Raw genomic sequence first — 12,500 nt, 5'->3', positions numbered from 1 at the left:
TCGTCTCAACATATTTGCCTGAAAATTTTGTTTCGATTGACTAAGAGATTCGTTTGCAACGGATGAATTAAAGTTTCTGTAAAAGACAGCTGCTATGTGAACTTGTTCCCACGTTTTCTATTGCAATTTCGCAGTGTAAGCAGATCGTTCAACGATTGTGTTCAATGGCCATTAAATTATTTTGATAGGCATGCCTGACAATTCAACTTCGACAAAGTTATTGAATTCTAGTTATTTATTTACCACAGTTTAAATTTGTATAGAATTCAGTTCTGAAGAACCAGCATTTTAAATGTTGGTTTGATTTTAAAATGCCACAGAAATTATTATTTGTTGGTCAGCCTTTATTGAAGTTAATTCAATTTCATTTGGTTCAAGTGGTTTAAGAATTGTTGGTAGACTTAACAGTTTGGTGGATGAAGATAATAAAGGATTTGGTAAGGGGTCGTAAAAAGGGGGAATCTTTTTAAACTACAACATGTATGACGTGTCATGCAATGTGATGTGTTATGTTATATGTTGTGTTATGTTTTGTGTTATGTTACGTGTTGTGTTATGTGCTGTACTGTTTTCCACTCAAATACTGCATTTCATTTCTTACTTGATAATTTGACAAAATAATTTCAAGCGTCAGTGGAGTTTTATTCTTGCACAACTGACATTTTGAAAATTAAAATGGAGACAACTGCTTAAAAAATAATTATAATCACAGTTGACAGTTAACTGCGGGCGTAAATATTAACAATAATTTTACGTTATTTTTTCTATCCCTTTTTTTCTTTTTTTCTGATTTCTTTGCTTATTTTCTTTTTTTTGCTATTTTTCCTTCTTTTTCACCTTTTCTTCTATGTTTTTTCATCATTGTCCTCTACCCTCTTTTTCCCCCGCTTTCCCATATTCTTGCTTCACTGCCTTCTACCCTTCTTTTTCACCTTTTTTCTTTCTTTCTTCCCGTGTTTCATTTGTTTTTTCTTTCATACCATTTTTTTCTTTCTTGCCTTTTTTCCTTTTTTCTCATCTTTTTTTCTTTTTTGTATTTTTTCCTTGTTTCTTTTTAATTCCTTTATTTCGCTTTTTTTCTTTCCATTTCTCTCCTTCTTTCTGGCCCTTTTTTCTCACCTTTTTCCTGTTTCCTTGCTTTTTTTTCTTTTTTTTTCTTGTTTGTCCTTTTTCGTCCTTTTTTTTCTTTTTTGCTTTTTTTCTTCTTTTTCTTCCTTTTTTTTCTTCGTTTTCCTTCTTCCTATCTTTCTAGCTCTTTTTTATTTCTTGCTCTCTTACTTCTTCGTTAATTGTTGAAACAATTATGCAAACGTGTTCATGTTTTCATAAAATGTTGTGCACATGGCTTATTAACATTATTTATTTATTTGTTTGTTTATTTTTTTTTCGCAATTCTTTTTTTATTATTTTTCAGATGAATCAACAACAAGCGCACAGGCATGTAACAGCACGTGAAATAACGCATCACACACATTGCACGTGGTAGGCGGGTTTTTTGTAGCGATGGATTCGGTCACGCTGGCACCGATGCATCATAGCGCCGCCCAATTGTATGTAGAAAGTTAGAAATGTTTTAGAAATATATTACCATTCAAACACACAATCATAACCCCGAGTTGAAAACGTTGAAATCTAAAAATATAATAACTACAATTGTCTTGCGTGCATTAAAATTTAAACAACTGAACGTTTTGCTGCTGTCCTGAAGCTGTATGTATGGTTGGTTGTATGTGTGGCTAGTTGTATGTGTGGCTGGTTGTGTGTGTGGTTAGTTGTATGTGTGACTGGTTGTATCGCCTGCATGCATTCGTCCATAATTTGTAAGACGTCTGTTCAATTGGTCTGTTGGAGTATCAACACAATCCATACATACCGTTTCCCTCCGATGAATGTTTGGTTCAGTTTCTGTATTGATGTTGTTGTTGTTGATGGGGATTATGTTGTTGTTGATGATGATGGTGATTGTGTTGTTGTTGATGATAATAATGTTGTTTATATTAATAACAATACTAATAATAATACAAATATGATGATAATGTGATGGCTAGAATAATGATGTTGCTTCAGCTGCTGCTATTTTTTGGTTGTTGTTGCTGCTGTCGTTGTTGTTGTCGATGTTGTTGTCGTTGTTGTTGTTGACGATGATGACAATAATGTTGCTACATTACGGTCACCATCATCCAGTGTAAACATTCATAAACTTAAAGAGCTGTCAGCCTTGTTAGAAAATTTTTTGAAGCAACTACAGTTTGTATTTTATTATTTTGGCCACACGACCCTATCGAATGTTCGGCGCAATAATATTTATGACCTCTTAAAGTTAATGAAACTTTTTTCATGCAAAAATCGCTCATAACATTGCTTTCAGTGGTCCCTCCATCTCGTCATGTTTTACATTCAGTGTACCCGTTAATGTTGTTTAAGTTGTTGTTGTTGATGATGATGTTGGTGTTTTAATGTTATTGTTGTTAATGTTTTGATTGTTGGTGGTGGTGTTTTAACGTCGTTGATGTTTTAAATGTTGTTGATTTTGTTGTTGATGTTTATATTGGTGTTTTTGTTGATGATGTTGTTGATGTTCCATGTTATATGTGTGGTTTTTGTTGTTGTTGTTTATGTTGTTGTTTTTGTTGATTTTGTTGATGTTGTTTTCGTTGTTTTGATTTTGTTGATGATAAATAATGATGTTGTGGTTTGTGTTGTTGTTGAGACTTTCATCGTTGTCGGTGACTTTGAGAGTCTAACAGAGCTACGTATGATGTTTGTGATGGAGTTGCCACGTTCATGTTAATGGAAGAATTATTAGTTGAGTGCACTTCAGTACTACTTTTATGTTTTCACCGTCCATATTTTATTACTAATGATAAGGAGGTTGACATTTACACGTAAAATTTTGCAGCACTTTTATGAAATTATTTAAAAAGTGCCACCATTATTATGCCACCATTATTATTTTTACATTGTGATACCTTTGAAAGCGTTTTGGCAGAGGCTGATATTTGGGCTAGCACTCACTAAACTTGTCCCATTGGTTCCATTGTCCTTCCTTTCTTGCGCGCCTCCTTCAACGAATATAAAAACCTCAAGTGGAACGCCAAACACTCGGTAGTTGTCGATGTGTATATGCTTTGTGGAAGGAAGTATCTGAAACGAATTACAAATTGACATTATAGAGAGATGATGGAGACAACATGTTCGCTGAAATGCTCTTGCCATTTGCCGTTGAAACTTTTTTAAGCGTTCAATTTTTTAAGTCAAACACATGGACATGTTAAGCATTATCAAGATTTATTCTAATCATAATTGAATTATCATGATAATTATTATATCCTTTTTTATTGTGTTATTATCATCACCGTTAGCATTATCGTATTCAAATATTTATACAGCGCTAGTTAAAAAAATAAAAACGTTACTTAGAAAAGAAACAAACACATCCCCACCATCATCGTCGTCATCTTCATTATTATTTCAAGGTGATGTACTACGATCGTAACGATCAGTATAACCCAACGCACATGAACACGACTGACCGCTCGAAAACAGTGGATAATCTGGCCATGAACACAGACTACATCTTCCAATCGAGGGCCTACACGAAGAAAGGTTACGGACCCTGGAGCAACAAGTTGCCCTTTAGGACTTTTGGACAATGTTCGCTCAGTGCTGAACTTCTTTTAACCATAAAATATTTTTTCATTTTATGAACATGTTATAATTTGCATCGAATATTATCAAAAAGCCGCATTTGAAATTAATTCAAAAACAGTGAACTGATTTTTTGAAACAATTCTAAAAGTAAAAATTAGAAATAATTGTAAATAAAATTAAACGTGTTTTTAGTTGTCTTGGAAGCTCCGAGGAACTTACGACTTGACGTGTCGGAATCGAACATCAGGTTGTTCTGGGACACACCATCCACTCCTTCACCCAATTTCATCACACATTACGAGGTTCAATTTTTGGCATTTGTCTAAACAATTTTTTAAAAGTTTAATTGATACCCCCATTAAGCGTGCATTCACTGACTTTAAGCTCATTGAAATTAGCGTGTTACACATTTAACCAACCTACAAGCCATGTGATCAATTTTACATCAACCTACACATCCAATAAACAAATGAACCAACCAACCAACACCAGCCAGCCAACCAACCAACCAACCATCCATCCAACCAACCAACAAACCAGCCAACCAACCATTCAACCAACCATCCAACCAACCAACCAACCAACAGATCGAATACTATCCACGGGACATGTTGAATCGAGGCTCACAAGACTCGAGGGTGACCATAGCGGTAGGGCCTTACATGAGCGCTCAGCTGCCTGGACTGACCAAAAACGTGCCTTACTCCATCCGGATGAGAGCCATCGACAGGGAGAACAAGAAAGGAAATTATTCGGAAGTCATTAACACCATGAAGTTTGAAAATGGTTAGCTTTTTGATTTTTTCTGTTTTCAAATAGAAAGTAAGCATTAATGATAGCACTTCAACTCATTTAACTCATTTAATCGCTAATCAATCATTTTCAAAAATTAACGCAAGTAAACAAAGTAAACATCTTTTTTGAAACATGATATAGGCATAAATATATGTTAATATATGCATAACATAGACAGCAAGATGGTGTGATGGTGAAGGCGCTTAGTACTGCTGTTGCAGGGACAGGGTTTGAATTGAATGCCAGCAGATCCCTGCCTGTCACATGAAGTGTATGTAATGCGTTGGTTCATGCGTACTCACAAGCGCTGTGTATCTGTTGTTGATGATTCCCTCGAGAAGTAACCCAAAGAGAACAATTAAAAAAAATAGATACATGTATATTTAAATGAGAAGGCGTTTTTTCAATTTAATTTTTTGTGCTTTTTAAAAAAGTTTGTCTGACAGCATCCCTTATATATCTGGTTCAATGGTTTTCTATCGAAGTTGTGGCTGCATTATAAAAATTTTTAAATTAGAATAATGGTTTTCATTAGACAGAACACGATCATTGTCAAAAATTTGTTAGCAAAATTGTAAGGAGCCAATGTTTACAATATTTTTATTTAATTAAATATTGGAAATTATAAAAGTTTAAAACTTATTTCCACATTTGACCAAGTTGAAGCAAACCACTACACTCAACTTCAGTGAGCACTTCAATTAAATACATCCCACCAGATAGCAGAGTGCCACTCCTATGACAACCACACACTTCAATTCAAGTGCGGAAACTAAACATTTAAATTTAACGATATGGTGTTTTTTGTTACGAACCGTTACAACGTCACTCACACAATGCGTTGCCTATTAGCCAGTTTATTTCTTGTTCTTTAAATGTCCTACCTAAATATGCCACTGCAATGCATGTAAGTTCATTGGAATCTGAGGCAAGTCACTGAAACTCTTCAGATAATTCGGTGATGTTGAATAACTTTGCTAATGAGAACATTTTGCTAATGAAACTTTTCTATCGCACATATTTACGTACACTGACTGTTGAACACGCTGTTGGAAAAAAGACGGTATCAACAAAATATCAGCACATCAACAACTCCCAAAACACCAACAACTGTGAAGATATAATTTTTCACTATAGATACCAAATGTCATGTACATTTCTATGTATATGACATTTTTTTTTATTCTTTAAAAATCAGGATCTGACAGACGCAGAAACTGTAACAACATGCAAGGCAGTAAAACAAAATTAAACAAATAAGTGAGAAAATAAATACAAAAAGTGAGGAAGAGAAATGATAAAACATGAAAAATAAAATATGTTAGAATAAAATAAATAATAATAACACAAATAAAAGAAAAGTAATTTACGATGAAATATAAAATGAAGTAACGGCAAATTGAGAGACTAGATGATGACTTAGAGAGGTGATTGATAAATAAAGGCTAAAAAGTTTTTAAAAAGTTTTAATGAGTATTAATATATTTGATGACTTATTAATAGACTAAATGATGACTTAGTGAGGTGATCGATAAAAGTGTGGTGATCAATAAGTAAAAACTAGCTCAGTAATGATGAAGTTTTTTTAATATGTATATGTACCGTTGAACAATTTTAAAAGAAAATTAATTCATGGAAATGTAACTCTAACAAAACCAAGCAATAAATAAAACTAAGAGTATCAAAGCGTCAAATTGTGGAAAACTACTGTGCGTTAACACGTAGCCACTTGATGATCACTATATGAATTTAAATGTCTCTTTGACAATTGTACTCGTTAACAAAATTCGTATATTGGTGTGACTTCCACATCGCTATCACGTCGTCTTACCATGCAAAAAAGAGAGGGAGGCATAAAACCACACTTGAAATGACACACATCACCACAACACGCAAAGTACTCGACAATAGCACTACGACAGTTAATTGCAACAGAATTCACATCCGTCTGAAACTTGCTGAAGCTGCTCTTATTGATATCATGCAACCACCAATCATTATGCAGCAGAAAGTAACTACATCGACGAGTGATGTTGAAAGAAAACATTAATAACGCCAACAAAAATGATAACATTAAAAGACAGGAACAACTCCGGTTCACATAGAACCTTGTTAACTTCTCGAAGATTTTCAATAATAACTCGGTCGAATTTCCTTTATGTTGAAGCTGAGTTACATCGAAATAAAACACTTATCAGCATTTTTTTAATTAATTATTTTGTACCGTAACTATCTTATTAGTTTTAATAAATTAGAAAATAAACATAAGACTCTTGTTAGAAATATCTGAAAATAAATATTTTGTATTAGGCATTTTCAGCATATAAAATATTAACCTCCATCTTCTAGCACAATCTATTATAACGCCAACAAAATTTTTGTCGATAAAAAACTATCAATATAACAAATATCAGTCCACTGCAATCGCACTAACACAGCAGCTCATCGAACGTAACTGCCATAGCGATACAAAATATCATGGTCAAAAAACATTTGAGCAAATGCCAACATACTATCTTCAACATTTTGAAAATGTCAGAAAAGTTTGCATTTATTTTTAAACCTTTGTTAATAAATTTAAAAAAAATTTACTCTAATAAAAACTAAACAAACTCGTTTCGTACCGATTAAATACGAAGAATTATTAAGTGTGCCCATTAACAAGACATAATAATTGATAATATAGAAAATATGGACAGGAAAGTTATGGTCAAAAAATTTATTCAAAATCAATATCAATTTGCTTATATTTACATTGTCATGCTTTTGTGATATCAGTGCAACTATACGCATGTCCAGTCCAAGCAAGTCCATATATAATATATATGTATGTGTATATATATACATATATATAATGAAAAGATTTATATAGCGACTTTAATAGTACCGCAGCGCAGCACGGACGCGTGAGTGTTTGTGCCTTGCCTTTCGTGACTTATGATGGAATAGAGTGCATGACTGGTAAATGTTTGGTTTGTTTTTCCTTTTCCTTAATTCTTCACTTTTTAAATTTTTTCAAATCTCCTTTTGATTCTCCATTCTCTTCCTTCCCATTATATAAAATCTTTTCGCTCTGACAAACACATAGCTGCTTTTATTTTTCTTTACTTTGATGTTGGATGTAAGGAAACACTTGTGTATGCATATTTGTATGAACGCACGTACACCACATCATAAACAAGAAGCGTACAAAAATATTTTAATTTCTGGTTTGAACGAGACTAAATTAGATCAGCGCAAAGTTACAACGATGCAGATGCGGCGGCACTCCGGCCGGATTTTATGAAAAACTAAATTGGCTGATGGCAAGAAAATAATTTTAAGTTTTGAATAATTCAATTGGAAAGCCTATTTCACCTGCTTTTAATAGAGCAAAAACATTAGTCTATCATTTATCAATTAGATTTTAGATTATTTTCCAACAATTTTTAACTATAAAATTGTAAGTTGATGTAAATTGTTGAGTCTTCTACACCACACAGCAAGTCCATGCATATTTGTAGATGTGTTTTTTGTCGATATATTTCATTTAAGTCATTCATTCTTCTAGATGTTTCTGACGTGTTGCTGTCTTTCATTTGTTCATTCATTTTGTTTGGTTTCGGTGGAATGTTTCACTAAATAAAAACGTTTTTTGAATTGATCAGGATTTGTTGTGCGCAATTAATTTAGATATCGGATTCATATGTTTATTTGCGCAGTTCGTAAATAATTTGTTCACGTATTTTATTTATTCCCTAAAATGTTATCCTTTCATTCATAGGATTGTTATATTATCGCTCTTTTATTTATCTTGCATACATTTCCATCGCACAGTCCACCCATCTTCAATCCAAGACATCAAAGTCGACATACAGAACGAGCGAACGGTCGTATTGATTTGGAAGCCCCCTGCGCGCCCTGGAGTGCTCAGATACAAGGTGGGTCGACGTCTCTCAACATCGTCGCAATGTTGTCATTCGATATTTCATCAAAAAATATTTGTCCGAGATCTCGTGTCCTCAAATGAAAAATTTAATCATAATTCTTGCAAAATAAGATCTAAAATTCTATTGAAAAACAATTGAATTTTTTGAAATAACTTATCAACTTTGAAGTAAAACGATTGCGAAAAGGGGAAAAAATAATTGACGATGAAAAATGTATCTAACGATAAGAGCCAAAAACTATAAAATTATGAACCATAAAAGGGAACATAATTTTGAACAGTTATACATATAACAAAACAAAAATTGTATAAAGTTTTATCAGAGATATTAAATTAATTAAAAATATTGAATACAATCATAATTTATACAGAATTTCGCTTAACTTTTTTTTTATTCTTCGAGGGCCTCAGCGTAACTGCTGAACCTCTGGTCCCTACGCCTCTGAATGTTGTCTCTCAACATAATTGCAATGTTGTCTCTCAACATCATCGCAATGTTGTCTCTCAACATCATCGCAATGTTGTCTCTCAACATCATCGCAATGTTGCCTCTCAACACCATTGCATTTTTGTCTCTCAACATCATCGAAATGTTGACTTTCCCCAACATCGCAATGTCATTGTAAACATCATTCAGTTAAATTCTTATTCATTCAGCTGGTTTGTTGTTATGAGTATGTTAACATGATTTCATTGTGGTTGTTAAATGGATGGATGAGCGGATGATAAACAGGTGGATGGATAGATGGATAGATGGATGAACGTTATTACCATTCCTGCTCGTACCAACCTCCAGATTGACTACGTGGGCATCCGACACGACACTGTTGTCGATCCGTTGCAGCAGATCCTTGTTGAAAAACATGAACAGAGGTTAACAGTTTTGAAGAATATCACTTCGATTAATTTTCTTTATTTTCTGATCAGTATTTTTTACTTTCTAAATGCATGAATTGATGCGGTTCAGAAAAATTTGTAATGGATAAAATTATAAAATTAAACAACAATCCTTGCTTTTTAATACGTTATAATCACGTGTTATTCAGATATCAGATGGAAGGGTTGATTCCGAAAATAACGTACAACGTCAGCATCACAGCATACTTCGTGGACAAAACTTGGGGCAGACCTTTTCATTATCAGTTTCTGACGACAAGTTTCGGTTGGCTCAAAAAGTTTATTTCACTTATATAAAAAAAATTAGTAGTGGTAGCCGATTTCCAACAATGCTTCTTTGAATATATGTATAAAGATAACAAATTTTTGGCTTCGGGCACGGTTTGGTTATTTTAGAACCAAACAATCAAAAGTTTGCCACAGTCTCAGTTTAAGCCAAAAGTTGACCAAAGTTTTGGTGACAAAAGATTAAGCTTTTAAATAAAATATTAACAATAGCATGTTGTGAACGTAACTGAACCTCGACATATCATTCAGTACTTTTTTTTTTATCTGGATACATTTGCATTCACGAACATGCGAAAATGGAAACATGTATGACACGACCCAAAGAAATGCAACATATAAGCGCTTAATTGTACGCATGTCAAACGCAAATAAACACGCATACACACACGCGTATTGTGGCAGCTATATATATATATATATATATCTTGAGAGAGAGAGAGAAAGAGAGAGAGAGAGACAGAGAGAAAGAGTGAAGCAGCAAAAAAAGATACTTACACTGTGAGAGTTTTGGAGTTTTTCTAGATTTATCCAAAGCTTATGATATTATTGATCACAGCATTTTTCAAAAATTATGTGTATACACGGGTTTCGTGGCACAATACTTAAGTGGTTCAAAAGCTACCAATTAAATCGCCATCAATACGTTGAGATCCATGGAACCGCCTCTTTTTGCCGTCCAGTGACTGGAGATGTCCCGCAAGGTTGTAATCTAGGCCCTTTATTTTTTCTTTTATAAATGAAAGACCTCAGTAACTCGTCAGTTTTTTGACTTCGTAATGTACGCAGACGACTCAAATATTTTCAGGAGCGGACACAAAATTAAGTCTCTTATCGAAGATGTCGGTAACGAATAGGGATGCACCGGATTCAGGTTTTTCAAATCCGGCCGGGGCCGGACTTGGCCGGATTTAAAATTCAAAAACCGGCCGGGGCCGGGGCCGGAGCCGGGGCCGGATTTTAGTTACCATTTTACATACGTTAGAAAAAATACTCACATTTACGGTTATCTACATGTTGAACACCAAAAAATAACACCAAGCAAATAGTTAATTAATTCAAATATATGAATAAGCTGTGTGATACGCCAAATTCTGTACACAAAGATCAGCTTATAATTTATGCATAACCCATGTTATAGCATAAAGAAAATTGTCCAGCTCATCTCATAATTAGTGATGTTGTTATTATGTGTCATGTATGCACGTGCACAAATTCTTTTACACAAAGATCAGCTTATAATTTATGCATAACCCATGTTATAGCTCAAAGAAAATTGTCCAGCTCACCTCACAATTAGTGATGTTGTTATTATGTGTCATGTATGCCTAGCCTAACCTTTAACATACCATGTTCTTAAATTATGCGCTTATGTATCTCTATGTATATATATATAATGTAGCTATATGATCCGTCATATACAATTATATAGTATAAACACGTGCACAAGTTCTTTTACACAAAGATCAGCCCATAATTTATGCATAACCCATGTTATAGCACTAAGAAAATTGTCCAGCTCATTTCACAATTAGTGATGTTGTTATTATGTGTCATGTATGCTTAGCTTTTAACTTATTGACATAAAATTAATTGAACTCAATGAAATTTTTTTTTCTATTTATAACATTTTTAAATGTCGATAGACGCTTAAATCCGGCCATAAATCCGGCCATCAAATCCGGTCGGGGCCGGATTAGATAAAAACGCCGGATTTTGGGCGGAGCCGGGGCCGGGGCCGAACTTCGGTGCATCCCTAGTAACGAACATAAAAATGTTTTAAATTGGTTCATAGCCAATAAACTAACAATAAACAAAATTAAAACTTAGTTGATGGTATTCGGTCCCAACACCTAAACTATAAGGAACCGTACAAAATTACAATTGACAACGTTAGTACAAGTGAAACTAAAATTTGCAAATTCCTAGGATTCGTTGATTACTTCAAATACAAAAACGCCAAAGAAAACGACAACAAAACTGTCTTGTTTTAAAAAACGGCAAAAAAGAACATTTTATTTTTCCATATTAGTTGCTCGGGACTTTGGAATAAATTTAAAAAACAACTTAATCTGCAATGTTATATCTTTGTAAAATTTTAAAAAGATCTTGAAATCATTCATAAAAGAATCTAATGTGTTCTAATACTTTTTCAAATTATCATTAACACTTTATTTAAATATTAAAATGCTGAATTATTAGAATTTTGTTTTTACAGTTCCACTGTACTCTTTCTGTTTAAAATTACTTAAATTAACACTTTTGAAAAGTGGTCGGGCTCGATAAACTTTGCGTTTTACCTCAATCATCCTGACAAATTTTTTCCATTTGTTTGGAATTGTTGTTAAATAAAAAATCATTTCATTTCATATATATACAACATATGTATGTATATATATATATATATATATATATATATATATATATATATATATATATATATATATATATATATATTAGGAAGAAGACCAAGTTCTATACAGTTGTTCAAAAAATCCACCGACGATTCAGCATTAACAAGTTTTATGGTTGATTTTCTAATATTTTGAACTAGTTCTTTACAATTAAGTCTATTCAAAATGTTGAAATCCATTTTATAATCGTTTATGATTTTAATTGTTAAAATTAATCAAGCAAGATCCCATTTTTATAATCGTTTATTTTTTATATTATTATTAAAATTATGCATATAGATCTATTTCGACGTAAAGTCATCATCAGTGCAATATATTTTAAGTAAATTCTATTAATAGTTAATTAGTTGTATTTTTTAATATATTAAAATAAAATAAAAGTAACGAAATAAAAACGCAAAGGTTCATTGAAATTAGTAAACAAAATATTTGAAATTATACGAGTGTTCATGCTACGTGGCCGTTGTCAAGATGGCAACCAACAATGTCACAAATTTGAAGCGCGAAATTAATTAGAATATCGTTTTTAT

The 12,500-nt window shown here is 32.9% G+C and overlaps 3 protein-coding genes across 3 annotated transcripts in view; 2 read left to right on the top strand and 1 right to left on the bottom strand.

The window, feature by feature from the left end:
- HELRODRAFT_174163 (hypothetical protein) overlaps positions 1-3,168 on the bottom strand; it is a gene marked incomplete at both ends in the record, with an annotated part of 3,704 nt that extends 536 nt beyond the window's left edge. Inside the window, 3 exons of the mRNA XM_009020724.1 lie at positions 602-655; positions 1,874-1,905; positions 2,970-3,168. Coding sequence (XP_009018972.1) covers positions 602-655; positions 1,874-1,905; positions 2,970-3,168 — 285 coding nt within the window. The remainder of the gene's footprint in view (positions 1-601; positions 656-1,873; positions 1,906-2,969) is intronic.
- A 311-nt stretch (positions 3,169-3,479) lies between these two features.
- On the top strand, positions 3,480-3,977 carry HELRODRAFT_174162 (hypothetical protein; the record flags this gene model as incomplete). The annotated part of the gene is made up of 2 exons (XM_009020723.1): positions 3,480-3,654; positions 3,844-3,977. The coding sequence occupies 2 exons, from the start codon at positions 3,480-3,482 to the stop codon at positions 3,975-3,977; spliced, it is 309 nt and encodes a 102-aa protein (XP_009018971.1).
- A 2,947-nt stretch (positions 3,978-6,924) lies between these two features.
- HELRODRAFT_174161 (hypothetical protein) lies at positions 6,925-10,520 on the top strand (the record flags this gene model as incomplete). Its single annotated transcript, XM_009020722.1, has 6 exons — positions 6,925-6,989; positions 8,263-8,366; positions 8,746-8,822; positions 9,171-9,247; positions 9,421-9,530; positions 10,414-10,520. 6 exons carry the CDS (start codon positions 6,925-6,927, stop codon positions 10,518-10,520), a joined length of 540 nt encoding a protein of 179 aa, XP_009018970.1.
- Positions 10,521-12,500: the final 1,980 nt, after the last annotated feature.

This window comes from Helobdella robusta (genome assembly GCF_000326865.2).
Source record: "Helobdella robusta unplaced genomic scaffold HELROscaffold_29, whole genome shotgun sequence".
Taxonomy (NCBI): Eukaryota; Metazoa; Annelida; class Clitellata; order Rhynchobdellida; family Glossiphoniidae; genus Helobdella; species Helobdella robusta.
Note: the sequence above shows the minus strand (reverse complement) of the source record. Positions and strands in the feature narration are given on the sequence as shown.